Consider the following 22,434-nt stretch of genomic DNA (forward strand, 5'->3'; position numbering starts at 1 on the left):
GGCTCCCTCCTAAGACTCCTCTTGAGGCCACCCCCGCAGCTCCTTCAGGAATCTGAGGGCGATTCCTCCATGATGACTTTGTTCCGGCCTGCTGGTCCCGATCTTCTTGGGTTAGGAATGAATGAGATTAAAGATATGACTACTATAGATTCTCCCCGCCCAACTTCTCCTCCCCATCTTCATGCTAAAAATAGCGGAGAGATGACCTGATGCCACCGGAGGGGAGCGTGCTTAGAGACAGTGGGGCCGGCAGCAGGGTGGAGCGTGGAGGCTCATGAGTGCCTGCCCCGGTACCTGGCTGGGCTGGGCTGGGCTGTGAGGTTAGACCCGACATAGGCAGCTCCGGTTTCTTGGTGGTCTTTGGGCAAACCTCAGGACTGAGGTTGGGGGTGACCCCTGCACAGCATGTCACCGGCAATTTGGTGACATTCACCAAATGGCTCGTGGGTGGAGCCCACGAGGAGTTGGAAACCTAGTGTTTTCTTGGGTCAGCCTTTGCCACGCTGCCGGCAGGGAGGTTGCTGCGGCTCGGGGTTCATCACAGCTCTGGGCGAATAGGCTGCTGGATCTGGGGCTGTTACAGTGGGTGCTTCTTCTGCAAGTGTCAGGGAATGGCAGGGCGAGGCTTGGTGGTGCCAGTCACCCGTGCTTGACTTACGGGAAGGATATCCTGTTTCTGACATACATGCCCATTTCGAGCCACCCAACCTTTGCTTTCCCGTCTTGCCCCTTGCCAGTCTGTGGCCTCCAGTTGCCCCTTCCATCCACCCAGCAGATCAGTTTGGCCAGATGACAAACTCCAGACATCCCTTGAGTTGAACTTGAATTTTAAGAATGTAAAGGTTCTTGCCTCTTTGACATCCTTCCAGCCCTGGGCCTCCTAACGGGAGACCTATGCTTCTTTGTTCCCAGGGACCCTTTCTTCCCTTTGGGTCAAACATGTCTTGGGACCATTTCCTTACGCCTTTTCCTGGGGGTGGATGTGGACACTTTCCCCTGGTTGTTGGCTCTGATACACAACCTCATGGTCTCCCTTTCTCTCCTTCCCTCTCCCTCCCCGCCCCGCCCCTCTCCAGGTGCTGCCCACCAACCCTGAGGAGAGCTGGCAGGTGTACAGCTCTGCCCAGGACAGCGAGGGCAGGTGTATCTGCACAGTGGTCGCCCCACAGCAGACCATGTGTTCACGGGATGCCCGCACAAAACAGCTGAGGCAGCTACTGGAGAAGGTGAGTCTGTGCAGAGTGTGCGTGTGTGTGCGTGGGTACATGCCTGTGTGCTCACGCCAACACCAAGCCTTGGCTAGCTTGCAGGCCCCATTTCTGCTCTTTCCTGGCTTGTCTCCACTCAGAATATTTGTGAATGAATGAAAGGGTGGATGGATGGATGGATGGGTGGGGGTGGATGGGTGGGTGGGTGGATGGATGGATGGATGGATGGATGGATGGATGGATGGGTGGATGGATGAATGGGTGGGTGGATGGATGGATGGGTGGGTGGATGGATGGATGGATGGATGGATGGATGGATGGATGGGTGGGGATGAATGGGTGGGTGGATGGATGGATGAATGGGTGGATGGATGGATGGGTGGGTGGATGGATGGATGGATGGATGGATGGGTGGGGATGAATGGGTGGGTGGATGGATGGATGAATGGGTGGATGGATGAGTGGGTGGGTGGATGGATGGATGGGTGGGTGGATGGATGAATGGGTGGGTGGATGGATGGATGGATGGATGGATGGATGGATGGATGGATGGGTGGGGATGAATGGGTGGGTGGATGGATGGATGGATGGATGGATGAATGGGTGGATGGATGGATGGATGGGTGGGTGGGTGGATGGATGGATGGATGGATGGATGAATGGGTGGGTGGATGGACAGGTGGATTGAGACTTCCATGGGTGGCCCAGGAAGAGAGGACTAGACCTGCCTCCCTGTCACTGCAGGCTCCACTGAGAAGTCATGTGGGTGGGCATGGTGAGACGGGACACAAGGCTCGTCTCTGAGTGATGTCATAATCTGCATGCATAGGGCTGGGGCTGTCACCCAGCAGCTACCTCGGAGAGCGCCTGTGGGCCCAGGAATGCATGGCCATTTGGATTTTATGAGATAAGATCTTTTTTCTGCCCTTGAATGGTTGTACCTGGCCAGTGGTTGGACAGGTGCTCCTCACCATGAACGCCTTCCTGGGGCTAAAGCAGGCCACATTGTCACCTTCAGAACCCACCTGGGGACAGCAGGGTGTAGTTTGCATAACATTTTGCATCTGTTATTTCACTTAATCTTCATGAGAAGAACCATGTGAAGTTGGTGGGAATTTTCACTCCATTTCAAGAAGGGGAAATTTGGCTCCCAAGAGGTGAACTTATTTGTCCCAAGCCAAGCAGCTGTTAGTAGGGAAGTGGGCGCTAGACCCACATGGCTGAGCTCATCACCTGGTTCAGTCTCCTCCACTCCCCACTTTAGTCAGGGGGCCTTCTCTGATGGGCACTGCCCACCGGCCTTTTGGCACATTCCACCCAAGGACCCCGTATTCTGTGGTTAATGTAGGTTCTGGGGGCCCCCTAGGAAAGTTACCAAGAGAACAAGGAGGAAAGGTGGGCCCTTCTGTTTCACCTATTGATTCCCCAGAAGAAAGGGGCATTTGCATGTAGCGCCTGTGGGCAGGGAACTTTCCCACCCTGAGGGAGTGGGGTCACACCACACACACACACACACACACACACAGTCACACATACACACTAACACACACACACACACGCTCACAGTCACAGTCACACACACACACACAGAGTCACACATACACACATGCTCTCACACACACACGCTCACACAGTCACACACACACGCTCACACAGTCTCACACACACACAGTCACACATACACACACAGTCACACATACACACACACACACGCTCACACAGTCACACACACACAGTCACACACACACACGCTCACACAGTCACACACACAGTCACATACACACACACTCACACATAGTCACACAGACACACAGTCACACTCACACACTCACACATAGTCACACATGCGCACACACACACTAACACATAGTCACACTCACAGACACACACAGTCACACTCACACACAGTCACACACTCACACGCACGCACACACACTAACACACTCACACATAGTCACACTCGCACAGTCACACGCGCACACACACATTCACACAGTCACACACACATACACACTAACACTCACACATAGTCACACACAGATACAGTCTCACACACAGTCACACTCACACTCAGTCACACACTCATACACACACACACTAAGACATAGTCACACTCGCACAGTCACACACTCACACACACACTCACACAGTCACACACTCACACACACACTCACACAGCGGTAAAGCCATGATTCTTCCTGCAGATTGGCCTTGGACTTTCTGGAATGGGAGTCAGCTCAGGAGTATGACAGGAGGCCTGTGAGGGGTGGGGGGCCTCTGTGATTCAGGGCTGGCTCCATGCTGGGGGGACAGATGGTGCTGTCACTGCCCACCTCGTTGGGGAAGGTGGGAGCAGCCTGGTGAGAGGAAAGCATTGCCCCGACTCGGGTTAACATTCCTGCCGCTGAACCACAAACCCTCAGGAAACTCTGGACAAAGCAAGTCCCCTTTCTTGGAGAGGGAGAGGGTAGGCTAGAGATTTCGAGCGCCCACCCAGCTCTGACGGGCCCTGAAATCTCCGAGTCACTGCCTGTTCCTGTGTCCCAGTCCCTGTCTGGAATGGCCACAGGACCCTTGTTTCTTGGGCAGGAAGGTTGCCTCGTGGTACCCAGGGCAATGGGCCTAGTTCGTAAGGCACGCTCCCCTTGAAGAAATAGAATTTTTTTTTCTTTAGCCACCTGAGTAAATCATTTTAAAAGAATTAATGTAAGATGCATTTAACAGATTCCACCAACATTTATTAACACCAAACTAGACCAAAGCCTAATTGAGCCTTTAATTATTCAGAAGCTTAGAGTGGGGAGGTGGCACTTGGAGGGGCCTCTGGGCTGTGGGGGCTGGGGAGAGTCAGGAGAGGAGAACAGAGCCCTGAGCCCAGGGAGGAGGCTCTTGCCGGGAGAGCAGAGAGTTGGGAAATGGATTCCAGAATGCTCCATGAGCCCCTGGGACTGCAGGCCCTGGAACATTCCTTCCCGCCTGTGCGTGCCACAGCATTACTGCTTAAAAATTTAAAACCCCATTTGATGCCATAGCGGGCACTCTATTTTCAGAGGGCATGAGCCATTTGCTGTGAAAGAGGGCCCTCGCTCCTTAATGCACTGTGCATTTTAGCAGGAGGCAGGGCTGCTCCGTCCTCAGCTCCCCCGCACACCCTGGCCTGTGTGTGCTATTTTCTTTCCTCTTTCTCTTTTCGTCTCTTGCCTTCTCTTCATGGGCAGAAGCAGGATAGGATGCTCCGGAAACCTCAGCCCATGTGCCCTGTGGATGGGGCTAGGTCACAGCTGAGCATATTCCAGCCAGGTCTGTCCGTGTTTCTGTGGCCTGGCTTCACCTTTAACCCATCTGGTGAGGCCCCCCGCCCCCCTCAGAGTCTCTGATTTCTGTTGCCCTGGGGTCCCTGTGGGGAGCCCAGACATGTATAGCCCTGGAAGCCTCACCAGGTAATTCCATGCAGCTGGGGTCGAGCACTGTAGGGACACGGATAGTGGCAGGCGTGGGGCACGGGCTCCGTTCTCTTTGAAGATGCACTTGGCTCTGGGTTTGAGAGTGTAGGCTTTGGAGCCAGTCCAGCTTGAACTGGCAGGCCTCCTGGCTGTGCGACAGTAAGCAAGTTGCTTAACTTCTCTGAGCCTTGGTCTCCCTATGTGTAAAATGGGACTCAAAATAGTATTCATCTCCCGGGGTTTTTGTAAAGATCAAATGAGATCAATGACACAGCAGACTCAGTGCAGTGCCTGGAACACGGGAAAGGATGGGTAATTATTAGCCGTTGGTTATCTTGAGGCCAGGTGTGTCTGTGTGTGTTGCTGGCCCCCCTGCCGCTTCTTTTTTTTTTTTTTTTTTGAGACGGAGTCTCGCTCTGTCGCCCAGGCTGGAGTGCAGTGGCGCAATCTTGGCTCACTGCAAGCTCCACCTCCCGGGTTCACGCCATTCTCCTGCCTCAGCCTCCTGTGTAGCTGGGACTACAGGCGCCCGCCACCTCGCCCGGCTAGTTTTTTGTATTTTTAGTAGAGACGGGGTTTCACCGTGTTAGCCAGGATGGTCTCGATCTCCTGACCTCGTGATCCGCCCGTCTCGGCCTCCCAAAGTGCTGGGATTACAGGTGTGAGCCACCGCGCCCGGCCTCCCCTCCCGCTTCTTAATGCCTGCTGCCGCGTTGGGTGAAGTGTGGGATAGACTGTATCCTGTAGCTCTGTGACCCTGAGCCTGCCAGTTGGCTTCTCAGAGGCACATCCTGCAGGCAAGAAAATGAAGGAAGGGCTGTGCTTAGAGGAACGCCCTCCCTGAGGGTGGGGAGATGGGTCCGTGATTGCAGTCCTGGACTGACTGTCCGCTGGAGGCAAACCTTGCCTGTGCCTTGTCCATGGCCAGAAAGCAAAGTGCCTTCAGGGTTGGGAGAACTGTAGGAGAGGAATTGTTTGGTTTTAAGGTAGCTGAATAGCTTAGTATCTTTAAAATTTGTTTTTTTAAATCTCAAGTCTAATCTTTGCAATCTTTTAAAAGCGTTGGTTCTCTGGGGAGCAAAAAACCTGCGGCACTGTGTGTGGTCTCCTGACTGAGGCCAGCAGCAGCTCAGCAGCTTCTCCTCGGCACTTGTGGGCCTTCGCTCCTGGGGATTTTGCCAGGAGGGGAATGGAGAGAGGGGTCTGGACTGGCGCTGCCATTTGTATTGTTGCTTCCTCCGGCCGTGTGGCTGCAGGGGCCACCCCTGTGCACTAGATTTACTGGACTTTGTGCAGGGGTTACAGGTGTGGATGAGACCCAGTGTCACTCCCTCCATGAGCATCCTGTCCAGAAGGCTGTGGGGGGACAGCTGTGTGGCTCACTCCTAGGCAGACATTGCGCCAACAAAGTGACGTTGTTGTTTCCGAATAGTTTGCAGCCAGTTTTAACTCAGTTCATCAGGGAAGCCTCCCTGGAGGAGGTGGCATTTGGGCTGGGCCTTGAAGGATGAATAAAACCAAACTTCACATCTTTTCTTTGGAAAGGTGCTATAGTTAGTCTTCAAAGTGACAGAGGAAGACAAGCTAGGGAATCAGGCAGGGCGGTGTAAGAAGTATGCTTGCATTTCCCAGGGAAGAGAAGGGGTGACGGGGAGCTAAAGCCACCCCATCATGTGCTTTACAAACTTAAAATTTCAAGATGAGTTTGTGTATGTTACTTTCTAATAACATGATATGAAATTCCTTGCATTTTGGGGTGCTGAGATTGGCCATAGTGGTTTTCCTCCTACTGAGGAGGCTAGGCTCGCTCTCTCGTATTTTACTTTACTTTGTTTGGCGGGGTGAAGGATGTGTAGTAAGAAGTGGAAACCACACTCTTCTCTTTTCACACTGACCAGGCAAAGCTAAGCCTCATCCCCAAATGGATTTGTTCCTAGAAAGGAGAGTATTTTCAAATTCAGCACAAAAGTCAGAAGTGAAGATTTGCTGTCATGGAGGTAACTTCCTCCCTAGTAATTGGATTAGATTCTGAGAAAATGACCCAAACGCCACTGCGGCAATCCTGAGCTTCCTCCCGCCTCCCTGCAGCCCCAGATGCATTTGCACGGAAGCACACGCCAGTTTCCTGCAAATAAAATGCACTGGCAGGTGGCTGCACTAAAACTGTTTTTCTTTTAAGCTCCCTGGAATCCTGTTGAATATTAAAGTTCCATCTTGAGGCTAGACTCAATTCAGATCTGCCCGTAAAGATGTAAAACAGCGATTCTTCATTTGCTGGGTGATTGATTCCTGACTCTATGCTCAGAATGTACATGTTTGCAGAGCAGTCATCTACCTATGATACTGTGGGGTGTGATGGATGGCACAGGAGATAGGGAAAAAAGCTTGATGCAGAGTCAGGGAGAGCAGCTCCCTTGTTCCTTCACTCCGCACTTAAGTAATCAACCTTATCAGCAAGGCACTCAATGAGATTTAGGAGGAAGAATTTATACCTGGGGGCGGGGCAGCCTCAGAGTGCCATTTCTCTCTGCTGGTATTTATGCTTGCCTTATTGATTTTGTCCTGCAACATGAAGACTAGGAACAATCCCCACCCACCACCACTGAAAAAAAAAAAAAAAAGAGAAAGATCAAGAGAAATCACCCAGTCTGTGCCTGGAGCTACAACCAATAAAGGAACTTGAGTCTCCCACACCCCTGATTTGCATCCCTGATGATAAGAACACGTTGGCAGAGGAAATGTTTACCCAACCTATTTGCTGTGTTTGGGGAGCTATCAGTCCGATGCTGGCGATTACCTTGTAAATAATGCATGGGCCACTTCTGGTTCCCAGTGTGCTGGCTGCGTGGGAAAGGGCAGTGTGGGCACGAGCAGGCAGAGAAGATTGCCTGGCACCGATGGCGGCTCTTTCGCTGAACTTGTTGCCCTTTTGACAGGTGCAGAACATGTCCCAATCCATAGAGGTCTTGGACAGGCGGACCCAGAGAGACTTGCAGTACGTGGAGAAGATGGAGAACCAAATGAAAGGACTGGAGTCCAAGTTCAAACAGGTGGAGGAGAGTCATAAGCAACACCTGGCCAGGCAGTTTAAGGTATGTATGTTCCTCCCCGTCTCTGTCCCCTTCTCCTCCTCCCCTCTTCTTCCTCCTTCCCCTCCCTCCTCTCCTCCCCCCTCTTCTTCCTCCTCTTCCGTCTTCCCCTCCCTCCTCTCTTCCTCCTCCTCCTTCCCCTCACTCCTCCTCCCCCTCACTCCTCCTCCCCCTCACTCCTCCTCCCCCTCACTCCTCCTCCTCTTCTTCCTCCTTCCCCTCCCTCCTCTCCCCCCTCTTCTTCCTCCTCCTCCTTCTTCCCCTCCCTCCTCTCTTCCTCCTCTTCCTTTCCCTCCCTCTTCTCCTCCTCTTCCTCCTCCTCCTTCCCCTCACTCCTCCTCCCCCTCACTCCTCCTCCTCTTCTTCCTCCTTCCCCTCCCTCCTCTCCCCCCTCTTCCTCCTCCTCCTGCTTCCCCTCTCTCCTCTCCCTCCTCCTCTTTTCCCTCCCTCCTCTCCTCCTCTTCCTCCTCCTCCTCCTCCTCCTCTTCTTCCTCCTTCCCCCTCTTCTTCCTCCTTCCCCTCTCTCCTCCCTCCTCTCCTCCTCCTCCTTCCCCTCCCTCCTCTTCCCCTCCTCTTCCTCCTCCTCCTCCTCCTTCCTCTCCCTCCTCTTCCCCTCCTCTTCCTCCCCTCTTCCTTCCCCTCCTTCCTCTTCCCTTCTCTTCTCGTCCTCCTTCTCCTTCTCCCCCTCTCCCTTCTTTTCTCCCTTTCTCTTCCCCCTTCCTCCCTCCTCCCTCTCCTCCTCCTCTTCTTCCCCTTCCTTCTCCTCCCCCTCTTCCTCCTTCTCTTCCTTCTCCTCCTCCCCTCTCCTCTTCCCCCTTGCCCCTTTACCTCCCCCTCCTCTCTCTCCTTCTCTTCCTCCCTTTTCTCCTCCTCATCCCCCTCCCCTCCTCCTTTCTCTTCCTCTCCCTTCCCTTCCTCCTCCTCTCCCTTCTCCTCCTTCTCCTCCCCCTCCTCTGCCCTCCTCCCCCTCCTCCTCATTCCTCCCCCTTCCCCCTCTCCTTTTCTTCCTCCCCTTTCTCCTCCTCATCCCCCTCCCCCTCTCCTTCTTCCTCCCTTTTCCTCCTCCTCCTTCCTTCCTCTCTCCTCCTTTCCTTCCCCCTTTCTCCTCTTCCCCCTCCTCCTCCCCCTCCTCCTCCCTCTCTTCATCCTCCTCCTCCTCCTCCCTCTCCTCCTTCTCCTCCTCTGAGGCTGGGTGTGCTTTCCCTTCATGCTTTGCCTTTCCCTACAGAAATGGTCATTTGGGGCAGGGAGAAGCACAGCAAAGGTTGCTCTGTGCCTTGAAAGGACTGTTGCCCTTGGCAGTAGGGAGGCCACCACTGGCCCTGGTGTGGCAGAAGCCATCTTGGCAGGGGTGGCCTGAGTGGCAGCAGCAGCATCACACACTCGCCCCCAAGCCCCCGTCAGTGTGGTTTGGAAGCCCGGGGTCTGAGTCCTGTGTTGCCCAAGCCAAGTCGAATATTAGCTGGGAAGGGACATCGTTACTGGCCCTTGTCATTCTGTAGCTGCTGCAGGTAAATCACATTAGCCAAGGATTAGCTGAATTGATGAGAGCCATTCCGGAGCAGGAATCTCTCAGGGCAGTTTTTCACATCTGACCTAATCTAGCCATGACAAGGCATGCCATAGACGTGCAGGGAAAGAAGAGAGAGATGCCAGCCTCCTTTCTGTCTCGTGGGAAGCATTCTGCTTCTCCGGGTAACTCTGGACATTAAAACTGCTGTTTGTTTGACCTAAAATCATAGATGCATATGTGCAGCCAGGTAGAGCTATGCCCACAGTTGACTCCATCTCAGTATAATTCGACTGAAACATTATATGCCACCTTAATTAAGGTATACATGCATTTTAATTAGAGATCCAGCCCAGATGTAAATGAACAGGTCCAGTGACACACCCTTGCCCGACTGGAAACTGCTGATGTGCTCTGTCTCTGTCTTCCCGTCCTTTTTATGCTAATGTTTTTCTTTGATGTGCTCCCTGCATGAGGCAAGAACTAATTCTCTTTTTAAAACGATACATGAAATAGATGAAATGGCAAGCTAATTAAGTTATAAATCTATATGATAAATACAATAATAGCAGGCCCAATCCTGTTGAGGTGAAACGAGCTGATTGCGCTCAGCAGAGGCAGGTGGACATTTTGTCCTTGCATCTGGCTGGTCATCATGAATTACTCTGGAAAGAGAGATGTTGACCTGTCTGACCAGAAAGCATTTCCATCTCTGAGCCAGCACTCCCTTCTCTGCTTCCGGCAGACTCCTCTAACGATGGGGGTGTCGTCAGCAACTGGGAGGTAGCCCGTCTTGGCAAACGTGGTTGACACAGGCATCTCTGCAAGTTTCCAATTTTGGGGTGCTGTGGCTTTGGGGGAAGAAAAGCAAGCGCTTGCCTTGACTGTGCTAAACTGCATTAAAAGAAATTCCGGCAGACATTGTGATGAGGGGATCTCAATAACTCTTCAAGCAGTTGGTTTTGACTAACTCGAGCATTACAGCGGGCTTTTTCTAAACGACCATGTAAATATGTGTTTCCTGATGGCTGTCTGTTTCAGGCAGGCTAGTGAGCTAGTTCTTCAACGGTATTTCGTTTTCTTACTTGCAGGGCTAACTTAAAAGAGTTTTTTCAATGCTGCAGTGACTGAAGAAGCAGTCCACTCCCATGTAACCATGAAAGAGAGCCAGAGAGCTTTTTGCACCATGCATTTTTACTATTATTTTCCAATACTTAGCACCATTTCACTAAGGAACCTTGAATACAACCAGGATCCTCCTTTGCATGCGACTGTAGCTGCATTTCATGAATAGTTTGAACCCTTGTCAATGCATTTTTTGAAAAAGAAAGAAAGAAACAAAAACTTCGTGTATGTGACTCAAAGCATGTAACCTTAAGATGTTGCACTCTAAACTGACAATAAAGACCTTTCCCAAATATGTTGGTGTTCTGAGGACTGTTTAATATGCTCTTCTAACTCATTTGGACCAGAATAAATAAGCCTGTAAATAAAGCGGGAATAGACACACGTTCCCTCACCTAGAGAGAAGCCAGGCCAAGGCAGGGGGCGAGAGTTCTTGCATGCATCGCACTGAACTAGCTTATTTTAACCTTACAGGCGATAAAAGCGAAAATGGATGAACTTAGGCCTTTGATACCTGTGTTGGAAGAGTACAAGGCCGATGCCAAATTGGTATTGCAGTTTAAAGAGGAGGCCCAGAATCTGACGTCAGTCCTTAACGAGCTGCAAGAGGAAATTGGCGCCTATGACTACGATGAACTTCAGAGCAGAGTGTCCAATCTTGAAGAAAGGCTCCGTGCATGCATGCAAAAACTAGGTAGGCTCAGAACCCTGCGGGACGTGGCGCTGCACTGCCCACCTCCGGCACACACACAGGCTTAGGGAGTGGTGCTGAGGTTCGTGAGGTGATGGCTCGATTAGGGCTCCTGGGCAGGGCTATCTTGAGAGACAGCAAAGGAGGAGCATAGGCCGCACCCATCCTAGGGCATTGTTCAGAACTGGGTCTTGTGCAGAGGCCACAGACCCCGCTGAGTCACACATCTGGAAAAAAATAGCATACCATCTGGCGGACTGTGTGTGCGTGCGCGTACTGTATGTGTGTGTGCCTTGAAGACATCAGTTTCATAGGGCTGGAAATACACATCTCAGATTCCTCTGGATTGAGAACAGGGGCTGGTGGAGCTCCTGAAATATTGAATCATGCATAGTTGGAATAAAAAAGGGAGCAAAATTCAATCACATCACAGGAGAGCTGCCATTCACAGCACGGGAGGGAGCCCCTGCTCACAGCCTGGAAGGGGAGGAGCCTCTAAGCAAATGAGCCCCTTCCTCGGTATGTTTCCAAAGAAAAACTCCCAGTGTGGGGTGACCCCTTGGGATTGTTATTTCTGATTGATTACCCATTCACCTTACCAACTCTCCAGTTAATCACTAGGAGAAATCTTAACACATTAGCGTCTGAGTCTGCTTTTAAATAGCACATTTCAAATCCCAATTCCACTTCTAGTTTTTCTTAAGAAATATTAACCATCTGTCCTCACCAAGCTGTTTTTTTTTTTAATAACACAGAGGTTGTTGTTTTCATACTACCTACTTTTTAGGGTAACGTAGGGTGATTTTAGGGTGATTTTGCCTTAGGAAGTTTATCTCAGGCTTTCTCTGATGTTCTAACTTGGTTACCTTTTTATTTCTACTCTCCTTTCCACACACACACACTCCAAGTGCCTTATGATAAACCTAAAACATCCACAAACAACACTTGAAAGAAAAACCTCTATTGTTGTTAGTCAGGTGAAGAGAGAGAATATTCAAGGGGAAAGAAAAGAGTCAGCCAAACCCTTGTTTCCCCAGGTTCCCACTTTAGGTGATTTTTAAACGCTGTTCTAGGTGTTCTCAGTGAACACACAGAGCCTCAAGTTCCCCAGTCCCGAAACAGAGACAATGAGAAATGCTGGGGGTTGGAGAACTAATCCATTTTGATGAGTGCACGCTGGCTGTGTCCCATGGGAGCTGCTAACTGCATTCTTTCGGCTCCATGCTCCATGGTGCCCAGCCCTGGTGTGACAGTGGCTGGGTGACCTCAGACAGTCCCAGGAGGGGCGTCTGGGCCAGATGGCCTCTACCATGGCTTCCCAATTTGATTTTCTAGGAGTTGTGGGAATGTTGATGATGATAGAGCTGTATGAACGATCATGAGGCTGTATGACTGTTTCCATTGGGTACTATCTTTGGCTTTCTCCCCATCATGACCTTGAGTGACCTCACCATTGCCCCTTTCTCCGGGACCTCCAAACACTCCCACGGATGGGGTCTCCCTTGGCCTCCCAAGTATCCAGTGGCAGGATCTTTTTGTTGTTGTTGTGTATTTCCCCATGAGCACTGTCTTTTCCTCCCTGGAATAGACAGGGCACATCACGGAGAAACTCAGAAAAAACCTCCACATTTTCCAATCAAGGAATCCAGGGAGCAAAGTAGGGATTTGGAGTAAAAAGTTGCAAATAGTGAGAAGCCAAGGGCCTTTCCGAGGGGGCACCACCCCTCCCGGATGAGCTGGCCTTCCCATCTGTGCTTGGCCTATTTTTAGTAGCTGGGTGAGTTTACCTTGTAGCTTCAAATCCTGGGTCTTGTGAAGGAGATCACATGGCTGTCCTTGGGCTGCTAACACCATTGATTTGGGAGTAAAGAGAGAGGGTTCATAGGCCTCCAGAGGCCCTCGTTTTCCCACCTTTGGAGTGCGGCTGCCTGGTTTCACCTCTGCGTTTAATTCTTTCTTTGGAAGGGCTGCGACACGTAGGCAGAGCGGCTGAATCAGAACTTCTGCAGGTGGGGCCCTGGCATCTGCCTGTAGCCAGCACCTGACTCATCTTGACACACAGCAAACTGAGCTCCCCCCGTAGAGGAGGCAGCTCTGTAAGGTAGTAAGCGCCACTCCATAGCTGTGCGACTCCCCCAAGGCATTTACCCTCTCGAGTTTCAGCTGCCTCCTCATCTGTAAAATGGTGCAGGGAGTCCCTGAGCTCCGGGGTAATTCATAGAATGATAATTCATGGAAGTCCTTCAGATTCTGAGCTCAGCACTGTGCCCAGCAGAGAAGGTGCTGGTAGGCAGAGATAGGTCGATGGATAGAGAGGTGATGATAGCTGACTGATGACTGGATAGGTAGGTAGATAGATAAGTGATTGATTGATTGACAGATGATTGATAGACACAGATAGAAAGATTTAGCAGCTGTTGATCTTCCTCCTCCCTCTTCCCAGGCTTTCATTCAAGCTCAGTAACTTAAGCGCCAAATTAATATCCTGCAGCTGCTTAATTTAGCTTCATTTTAGCCTTGCAAATAGGCACCCGCCTCAGGACCACTCTGGCAGCCTGTTTCCTTGCTGGGAGGTTGCCGAGGAGACCCGCCTTCTGCAAGGTGGAGCCAGCGCAAGCTGCCAGCCATCCTGGGTGGGCAGGGCTTCTGCGAGACGTGGCATCCAGTAGTGGGCAGTTTCCTCCCCCATCCCGGACCCTGCAGTTTCTTGGTGTGCCTGCTGCACCTGCTGGTGTGAAGTCTGACTGCAGGTTCCATGGTCTAGTGAACAGGGTCCCGGTTCCCTTCCTGCGGTAAGCCTGGAGGAGAGGCTCTCCCAAAGTCTTCCTGATAGCTCTCTCCTTGCTGCTGCCTTCTTCAAGTCACTGTTGCTGACAATTCCTGACCCCAGAACATACTCAGAAACAGAGAAAACAAGGACCAGGGCTCCATCAGCTTTCCGTTTCCAATTCTGAAGATCCCTCTTTTGATGGCATTATATAATTTTCCTAATGGCCCAGCCGGAAACTGGAATCTGAACCTCTCCTCTCAGGCATCCTCTGGAAGGGAGGCAGTTGGTCGGTTCTCCTGGAGCAAGTCTTGTTGCAGGGCAAGGGGAGAGGCAGTGCTGCCACGTACCCCTGGCCTCGTCCCCTAAGCTGGGCTTGGGGGCCTCTCTCCAGGGGGAGCCTGCAGAGTCAGACGCCCCAGCAGTGAAGCTAAGTGAAGCCAGAAGAGAGGGTCAGTGCACGACACAGCTCTACCCATGGAGCTCCCGGGCTGTGTCGGCTTCGGGCCTCCGTGGTCCTCTCTATAAACGAGGGGACCAGCTGATTGGAAGGGCTCCTCCCAGATATACCATCCTGGCACTCTGGTGCTAAAGGCTTCCTTCATTTCTTTTTTTTTCCCCAAAGGGTGAGGAGGAAGCCCCCAGACACCCATAAGCACAGACAGAGCCCGGGCTTCAGGGTCAATCGGGTCTTTTTGTTTCACTGGAACGCATCTTAACAAAGCCCACTGGCTCCAGCGTCAGAGTCCCCTGCCAGCCGCTGGGAGCCGGGCCTGCCTGGGTATCTAGGTTGATGCAAGTCCAGTTGCAGGCCCCCATCCCAGCTTGGGTTGTCAGGGCCTGGGGCTTGGCTCTGGCACCATGTTCTACACTCTGTCCTGGGGGAAAGGAATCTGAAGCCTCCCTCTTGTTCCCTGACCCCGAGATATGAGAAAGGGTCAGCCAGGCAGAGGGAGCGTCTGTCTCCTCCTGCCCCTGGCCCTGAGTGGAGCTAGACAGTGAGCCACTGTCACCGGCACACATGGTGCGTTCAAGGATAGAGAGTTAAGCCCTTGCCAGTGGATTCCGAAAGAAAACCCACTAGAATGACAGGGGAGGAAATAAACCGAAATCTAAAAAGCCGCTCAGAAGCACTGACTGAGTGGGGCCCCGGGCGGCCGGGGCTCTTCCCAGGAATTTCTCCAGATGACAGGCGGTAAGAGTCTCCTGGAGGCCCGCCCTTCCCTGCCGTGCGAGGAGGAGGGTCTGCCGTGACTCTTTTCTCAGTGGCCACCCCGGCCCAGGCCCTGGGTCTGATCTCGAGGCCTGGTGGGGACGCTGCATGGTTCTCAGCTTCTTTCATCTGTATCTTGGACATTGGTTCGTCCAAGTTCCCAGCTCTGCAGACTTCCAGCTTAAGTCTTCCCGGATTGCAGGGGATAAAAGCTGGGACCAAGGAGGATAGACTCAGAGGACAGGCGGCAGGCCAGGAACCCCGTCTGCCTGCTTCAGGGCACTCAGCCCTCCTGGCCTGTCTCCGGGCTTGCCCAGAGACCCCTCTGTCTCTGGCCTGAGGTCCTCGGCGGGCATCTCCCCGGGCCTGTTCTATGAGATCATCCAGGCTGCTGCTCACAAGTAGTCTCCTCCTGGGAATAGCAAGAGGCAGATTGTCTCATCCGCAGGGGCATCGGCTTGTCCAGGCTCCCGGCCTTGCACAGCGCCCTGCCTTCTGAGCCCATCTGGGGCCCTAGGGCGGCCTGCCCCTCCAGCTGAGCATGCCGGCCCTCCCAGCCTAGGCCTTCCTAGGAGACAGAGCCCGTTTGGGCCATTTCCTGAGCCTCCAGCAGTGCAGGAAGCCCAGCCAGCCCTCTCCTGCCTCTCCCCTCCTCTTCCCTCCTTGTGCGTGCATCCTGAGTGCTCGTGACTGGCGAGGGACGCTTTCCTGAACTGGATGTGCCAAGATGCCGCTGAGGCTCTGCCATAGGCTTTTTTAGATCCTGTCAGTTCCTGAGGTCTTGGCAGAAGCGGTCTGGATGGAGAACCAAAAATAACTCCCTGACTCAAGGAGGGCAGGTGGCCTCCAGCCCCGAGGGCCCTGGGAGCTGTGCATGCCGCCAGCAGTTGGAAGAGCAGAGTGCAGAGCCAGCCTCACCCTTCCCCGCCCTCGCTAAGCCAGGATTTTAAGGCTCATTTCAAGGGGTCACTTTTGCATTTAAAAGAGGGTGTTGGAGAGGGTGATGCTCAGCTCTGAGCCAGTGGGGCCCATGCGGGAGGGAGGAGGGAGCCCTTGACCCGGGCAGGGTGGGCCTGGGGCAGAGCCATCTTCTGGAGAGCAGACCTGCCAGGTTCAGGGTTTGCGGGATGAAGTGGGAGGGGTGAAGACCACATTGACCTGGGCTCACCTTCTCCGCACGTCCTCAGTCTGCATCCCCAGTGATGCCTCCTGACGTCTGTGGAGCTCTGACTCTGTGGCAGGTGCTGTCCCAAAAGCTCTCTGGTGGTCCCTGCCCTAATTCTCACAGCAGCCTTCTGAGGGGGCGCTGTTGTTATTACCCCATCTATAGATAAGGAGAAGAGGGGGTTACAGAGCATCCTCCAGGGAAGAGGGTCACCCTCCCTCCCCACCGTCTCCTCCACTGAGATGGAGAGTGAAGCCTTCAGCTTAGGAGGCTTTTCTGAGCAATGAGCTATTCATTCATTCATTCATTCATTCATTCATTCATTCATTCCATACAAATCCCCAGGCTGCGTTTTGGAGGAAACAGGGTGAGTGCAGGAAGTTTCTTCCCTGGGGCGGCAAGACCCAGACATTCCTCGGCAGCCCCAGGAGATGTACGGTGGGAGGCTGGCTCCGGCTCCCGTGAGGACAGGCAGGCCAGGCAGAGTGAAGGAGGGGCACGTCTTTAGGGCAGAGGTGTCCGTTTGGGGCAAGCCAGTGAAGGTGGGTGGGAAGGCGGGGCTGGGACCTGCACGCCAGGTGGAGGGACAGCTGGAACAAAGCTGCGTGAACCAGCAGGGAGGGGCTCGGGCCAGGCGGCGGAGCGGAGCCCAGCACTGACTTGCTGCCTCTGGCCTCTGCCGGCTGCCTGCGAGGCCGGGGGCAGACACCTGGTCTCCTTCTGGGAGGTCATGCGACCGGGACGAGCCTACTGCGGGTGTGGTTCCGGGCGTTCGTGTGGGCCAGCGTCACGGAAGGCCCGGCGTGTTGACTGAGGAGGCTGAAGTGGCCAGAGCCCACGTGCACTGCTGGATGGAAAACCCAGCGTGGGGCCGCCGCTCCTCTAGGCTTCTCCTTCCGGACCACTAACAGAACCACGGCGTGGAGAGCCCTCACGGGACGTTCCCAGGGCCACAGCGCTGTCTTAGGGGACACCGGCCTCTGGATGGCAGGGAGGACTGGAGAGGGGCTGTGAAGGGCTTCTCCCAGCACCCACCCAGTGCAGAGGGAGCTGCTGTCTCCCCCGAAGCCCAGGGCCCCTCAGCAGCCGGAGGGTGAGGGGTGAGCCCAGCCATGGCTCCTGCCTCCCACCTCCTGCCTCACGCTCCTCCAGGGCCTTAGTGAAGCCCCCCTGAGCTCCTCTTCTCCGCCCACGTGTTGCACTGGGGTGAAAAGCTGGGCTGGACTCTACTGGAAGAGGACCCTCTAGTGACACTTCTCAGACCCCCCACATCTTCTTACTTCTTGTCCCCATAGACGCCGGTCAGCTGTGGCCATCTCCTCTCCGTCCCTTTCTTCTGCTGCTTCTCCCACAGATGGGAGGCACGGCCCTGGCCCGGAGCCCACGTGGACTACGGCCGAGCAGACCCTGGCAGCCTCTCACCCGGCCCCACTGCCGGAAAGCCGCCAGCCATGAGGGGACAGTATTTACTTGGGAAAGCACATAATGCCTCCTGAAAGTGGGAACAGGGGAATAAGCACGGAGGAGGAGGGGAAAGAAGGGCTGTGACATTTCTTCTTCCAATCGGGGCAGAGGCGGCAGGCCGGGAGCCAGGTTGCCAGGGCCTCGGAGCAGTGCAGCCCGACTCGATGGGAATCTGGGGACAAACCCAGTCTTTTTCTGCGGGCGGTGGGCTCCTTGTCCCTCTGAAAGCCCCTGTTGCCTGGATGCGCGCTCTCCCGCCAACCCACGGTATCGGAGACACCTCCACGCCGGCGGGGCCGGGAGCGTCCCTCTTTCTGGTCTTGTGTGATGCCAATAACAGGCACACTCGCCACGTCCAGTTGAGAGAGAGTGGGAGGCACCCCAAGACCTGCGCTGAGCATGGGAGTGGCCGGGCTGTGCCCTCCCGGGTACCAGCCTGGAGCCTGCCCCACCCTGCTTGCCTATGGGATTATCCTGGCTGAGCCGAGGTCCAGACGCACTCACCCGCAGTCTTCCCCGCACATGGATGGCCTCTGGACTCATGTGCTCTAGCAAGGCCACGGAGGGTGCCACGCAGACCTAGGAGGTCACAGGCGGGCTTGGCCGGGAGGGTCAGGGCAGGGTGTGGGGGCTTGCGGCCGAGGGGCCCTTCCTCTACCCTCTGCAGGGAAACCACCCACTTCCCATCCAGGGTCCCTGCTAGAATCAGGAGCATTTGGGCCCTTCAGAGGGCGGCTGAGGCTCGTGCGTTGTGGAAGAGCTGCGTGGCTGTGCAGACACGCCGGCCTCCGGGCAGGAGGAGTTGTGTTCCTGTGCAGCGGGTGTGGAAGCCGCCCTGAGCCCTCAGGGGTGTCGGGGGCTCCAGCCTCAACCCGAATCACCGGGTGGCCCGGGTGTGTCCCTCCTCACCTCCACGGTCCTCTGTGAGACGGAGGGCTGCTGAGGTCACATCCAGGATCCCATCCACCCTGGTGCTCAACATCCCAGCGCTCCAGCCTGGGCTCCTCCCACAGGCAGAAGCAGCTGGCTCAGGCCCGTGGGAGAAGTGCGCAGGCTCCTTCTGCGCGAAGGCCGCTGTGGCCTTTGTCCCGGTCAGTTCTGGGGCCGCTGGTGGTGTTGCTGCGCCGTGGTGGAACAGGGCCTGCCTGGACGCAGTGTCTCGCACTGCGCCTAACTGTGCCCCACACGGGCTGGGCTGTCAGGGCATGACGTCTAATGCCCCTGGGGGTGGAGCTGCTGCTGTTCCCATTTCCAAGAGAAGAAAATTGAGTCTTGGAAAGAGCTGACCCCTCTCCTAGAGGTGCTGCTCCAGCACCCCCATCCCCAGGCCATGGGTGCAGCAGGCAGAGGAGGGGTGAAGCGCAGGAGGGCGGCTGTCTGCTCACGGCTTTTCCCTGCTATCCTGGCCACAGCTGCTCTGTTTTGGGGAGGAGGTGGCCTTTCCGAGACGGGGGGAATTGTCTGTGAAAACAAGGGCGTGAGCATCTTTCCACAGCACCCCAGACCCCGAGGGCAAGAGGAGAAGCCGCCGCATGGCACGTGTGCTCTGGGCAGTCGGGGTCAGGGTGACCACCGCGGGCCGGGGCCCCCGCCCTCCCTCTCCTGACCTGCGTGCTCTTTTCCAGCTTGCGGGAAGTTGACGGGCATCAGTGACCCCGTGACTGTCAAGACCTCCGGCTCGAGGTTTGGATCCTGGATGACAGACCCTCTCGCCCCCGAAGGTGATAACCGGGTGAGTGTCCCCTTATGCCATAGGGGGTCATTTGGGCAAGAGCAGTTTCAGACACCTGGTGGGCCTCAGACATGGGTACAAGCCACGCCCACCCTCCAGGGCCTGTGGACTGGGCAGCCTGGTGCCTGGGGGCGTTTGTTCCTGGAAGATTCTCAGGAGGGACCCAGGCCTCTGTGCTAATCCAGAGTTGTAGATTGTGGGCCGAGGAGTGACATGAGGATGATGGTATCCCATTACACGGCTGCAGACCCCTTCAAGGCCCCCTCCTCGGCCCCAGGGGGCTGGACTGGGCTGGGCTGGGCTGGTGCCCCAAGTCCGTTTCTCTGGAGCCAAAACACAGCCCTGTCTTTTCCAGTCCTTGCCTCCGCTTCAGGAAGAGAATTCATTAGGCCTTTCTTGTTTTAATGACATCTCATTTGTATTTCATTTGCCATTCCTTTCATGGCTGATGGAGACTCATGTTTCTTTTGATTTAGGAAAGAGGCCATGTTCTTTTTTCCCAGGCTTTTCCCCACTGGGTGAAACCTCAGGAGAGGAAACAGGCACCATATTTCCCTTTATCTGGGGAGCTGGGTTTTACGCTACAGCCCCTTTGAAAAATGGGGAGGTGAGGGCGGCTGCCCGACCGATGGTGAGGCCCGGCCCCGCTCGGCCCCTGGGGCCCAGACCCCTGGACACGGGCAGCATGGGCTCGTAGCCTCCCTCCAAAGCGAGTTCCCTCTGAAGGCTCCCGCTGGGGGAGGGAAGCTGTCCCTTGATTTGCAAACTGAGCTCTTGCTGCCAGAGTGGGTGTTGCTCACCCAGCCCCCCTTTCCTTCAGGGGTTTGCAGGACACTTAGAAAATAAACATTTAAAAACAAACAACACAGCTCTGCCCTGGGCCGACTGAGAAAGGCCCTTCGAAATGTGAGATAGCCTCTAAGCTTTATCTGGAGCGGGTTTGATGGAAGGGATGGACCCAGCTCTCTCCCCTCCGATTCCTGATCTCTTTGCCTCCCTCCTTCACCATTGCCACCATTTCCACGAAATCTCTTCTATTTAAAACACGGGCGGCACTGCCTCCAGCATACTCCCTCCTTCCAGGAAGATGGCTGGGGAGAGGAGAGGGACTGGCAGGCTTGCTAGCGCCTGTTGCATGTGTCTTGATCCCCCGGCCTCCCATGGGAGTGGCCCTGTTGTACCCAGTCCGTTTATTCCCCAAAGAAGACCACCAGAGACTACAGTCAAAGCCAAGCGGCAAGGATCTTTATTGCAGGTTCGAACCTGGACCCCTGGCCGAGTGTCGGGCGAGAGCCCAGAGGACGGTCAGGAACTGTCTTTTATAGTCAGCAGTAAACAAGCACAGAGTCAAAGCGGTCTTTTTGAACGACGCAGGCTTGGGATTGGTTGATATTTGAACGGTGCGAGTTGGCTGTTCTTGATTGGTTCCCGCCATCTCCCGCCATCCGAGCTATTTCAGTTACCCTTCTGACATGTTTATGACCTCTGGCAGGGATTTTCCTAACCGGTTTGTCCCGGCTTCAGTTCCGGGAGCCAACTGTATTGTTCCTCCCACAGCCCCTGTCCCCATCTGGAGGGGCTGGCCAGACTGCAGAGCTGGGAGACAATTGGTGTTCGGTGTTTGTCAGGGAGAAGGTTTTTCTGTCCTATTTTCTAAATCGTGACAGCTGATGCTTGGAAGTTTTCTAACAATTTAATTAGCTGTGAAGACTCTGACCACGCTTTTAGTCCACATCCCCGCTGGAAAACCCCACTTAGGTTCAGAATCAGGAACGTGCTCTTGCCACAGATGTTGGTGATAATGATCATAATACGGAAATGAAAACAAGGTGATGCTGGCCGGCACTTAGAAAGCGGGGACGGGCCACACCCGTAATCCCAGCACTTTGGGAGGCCAAGGCAGGTGGATCACCTGAAGTCAGGAGTTTGAGACCTTCCTGGCCAACATGGTGAAACCCCATCTCTCTAAAAATGCAAAAATTAGCCAGGTGTGGTGGCATGCACCTGTAATCCCAGCTACTCGGGAGGCTGAGGCACGAGAATCGCTTGAATCCGGGAGGCAGAGGTTGCAGTGAGCCGAGATCGCGCCACTGCACTCCAGCCTGGGTGACAGAGCAAGGTTCTGTCTCAAAAAAAAAAAAAAAAAAAGCAAGTGGGTCCTGTATGCAGGTTCTGTCCAAAGCACTTCTCTTCATGTATTAGCTCCCTTAATAGCAGGGGGAAGGACAGGGCCTTAATGCAGCCGTCTGTGTGCCCTTCCTGGTTTGTCCTCCCTAGGACCTTCCAGCATCAGGGTCATCGGCATCTCAGTGTGGATGACAAGACCACGTTCTCACCCCCAGAGGCAGAAGGGTCTCGGGAGTGTGGAGCGCCTGTCTGTAGCATGCACTGACACTCCAAGCTGAGTCCCTTTACACCACCCTCCCCTTATAAGTGCCCTTCCCACCTCCCTGCAATCTGGCCCATCCCACTATGCAGAGCAGGAAAAGCACCGCACAAACCCACGCTGGTGGCGCTGAGATCTGTCAGCAGGAAGCAGTTACTTCGCTGCTGCAGAGGGGCAACCCCAGGACCGCACTGCTCTGTCTATATCTAACGCCCCCCAGGACCGCACTGCTCTGTCTATATCTAACGCCCCCCGGGACCGCACTGCTCTGTCTATATCTAACGCCCCCCGGGACCGCACTGCTCTGTCTATATCTAACGCCCCCCGGGACCGCACTGCTCTGTCTATATCTAACGCCCCCCGGGACCGCACTGCTCTGTCTATATCTAACGCCCCCCAGGACCGCACTGCTCTGTCTGGACCTAACGCCCCCCAGGACCGCACTGCTCTGTCTGGACCTAACACCCCCCAGGACCGGACTGCTCTGTCTGGACCTAACGCCCCCCAGGACCGCACTGCTCTGTCTATATCTAACACCCCCCGGGACCGGACTGCTCTGTCTATATCTAACACCTCCCAGGACCGCACTGCTCTGTCTATATCTAACACCCCCCGGGACCGCACTGCTCTGTCTATATCTA

At 54.5% G+C, this 22,434-nt stretch overlaps 1 protein-coding gene across 1 annotated transcript in view; it reads left to right on the top strand.

The window, feature by feature from the left end:
* Positions 1 to 22,434, top strand: part of LOC105471890 (olfactomedin 1) — a 42,638-nt gene that overhangs the window by 1,454 nt on the left and 18,750 nt on the right. The window contains exons 2-5 of the mRNA XM_011724695.3: positions 1,077 to 1,226; positions 7,588 to 7,743; positions 10,850 to 11,069; positions 19,301 to 19,407. Coding sequence (XP_011722997.1) covers positions 1,077 to 1,226; positions 7,588 to 7,743; positions 10,850 to 11,069; positions 19,301 to 19,407 — 633 coding nt within the window. The remainder of the gene's footprint in view (positions 1 to 1,076; positions 1,227 to 7,587; positions 7,744 to 10,849; positions 11,070 to 19,300; positions 19,408 to 22,434) is intronic.

The sequence above is a fragment of the Macaca nemestrina genome, chromosome 14 (genome assembly GCF_043159975.1).
Source record: "Macaca nemestrina isolate mMacNem1 chromosome 14, mMacNem.hap1, whole genome shotgun sequence".
NCBI lineage: Eukaryota > Metazoa > Chordata > Mammalia > Primates > Cercopithecidae > Macaca > Macaca nemestrina.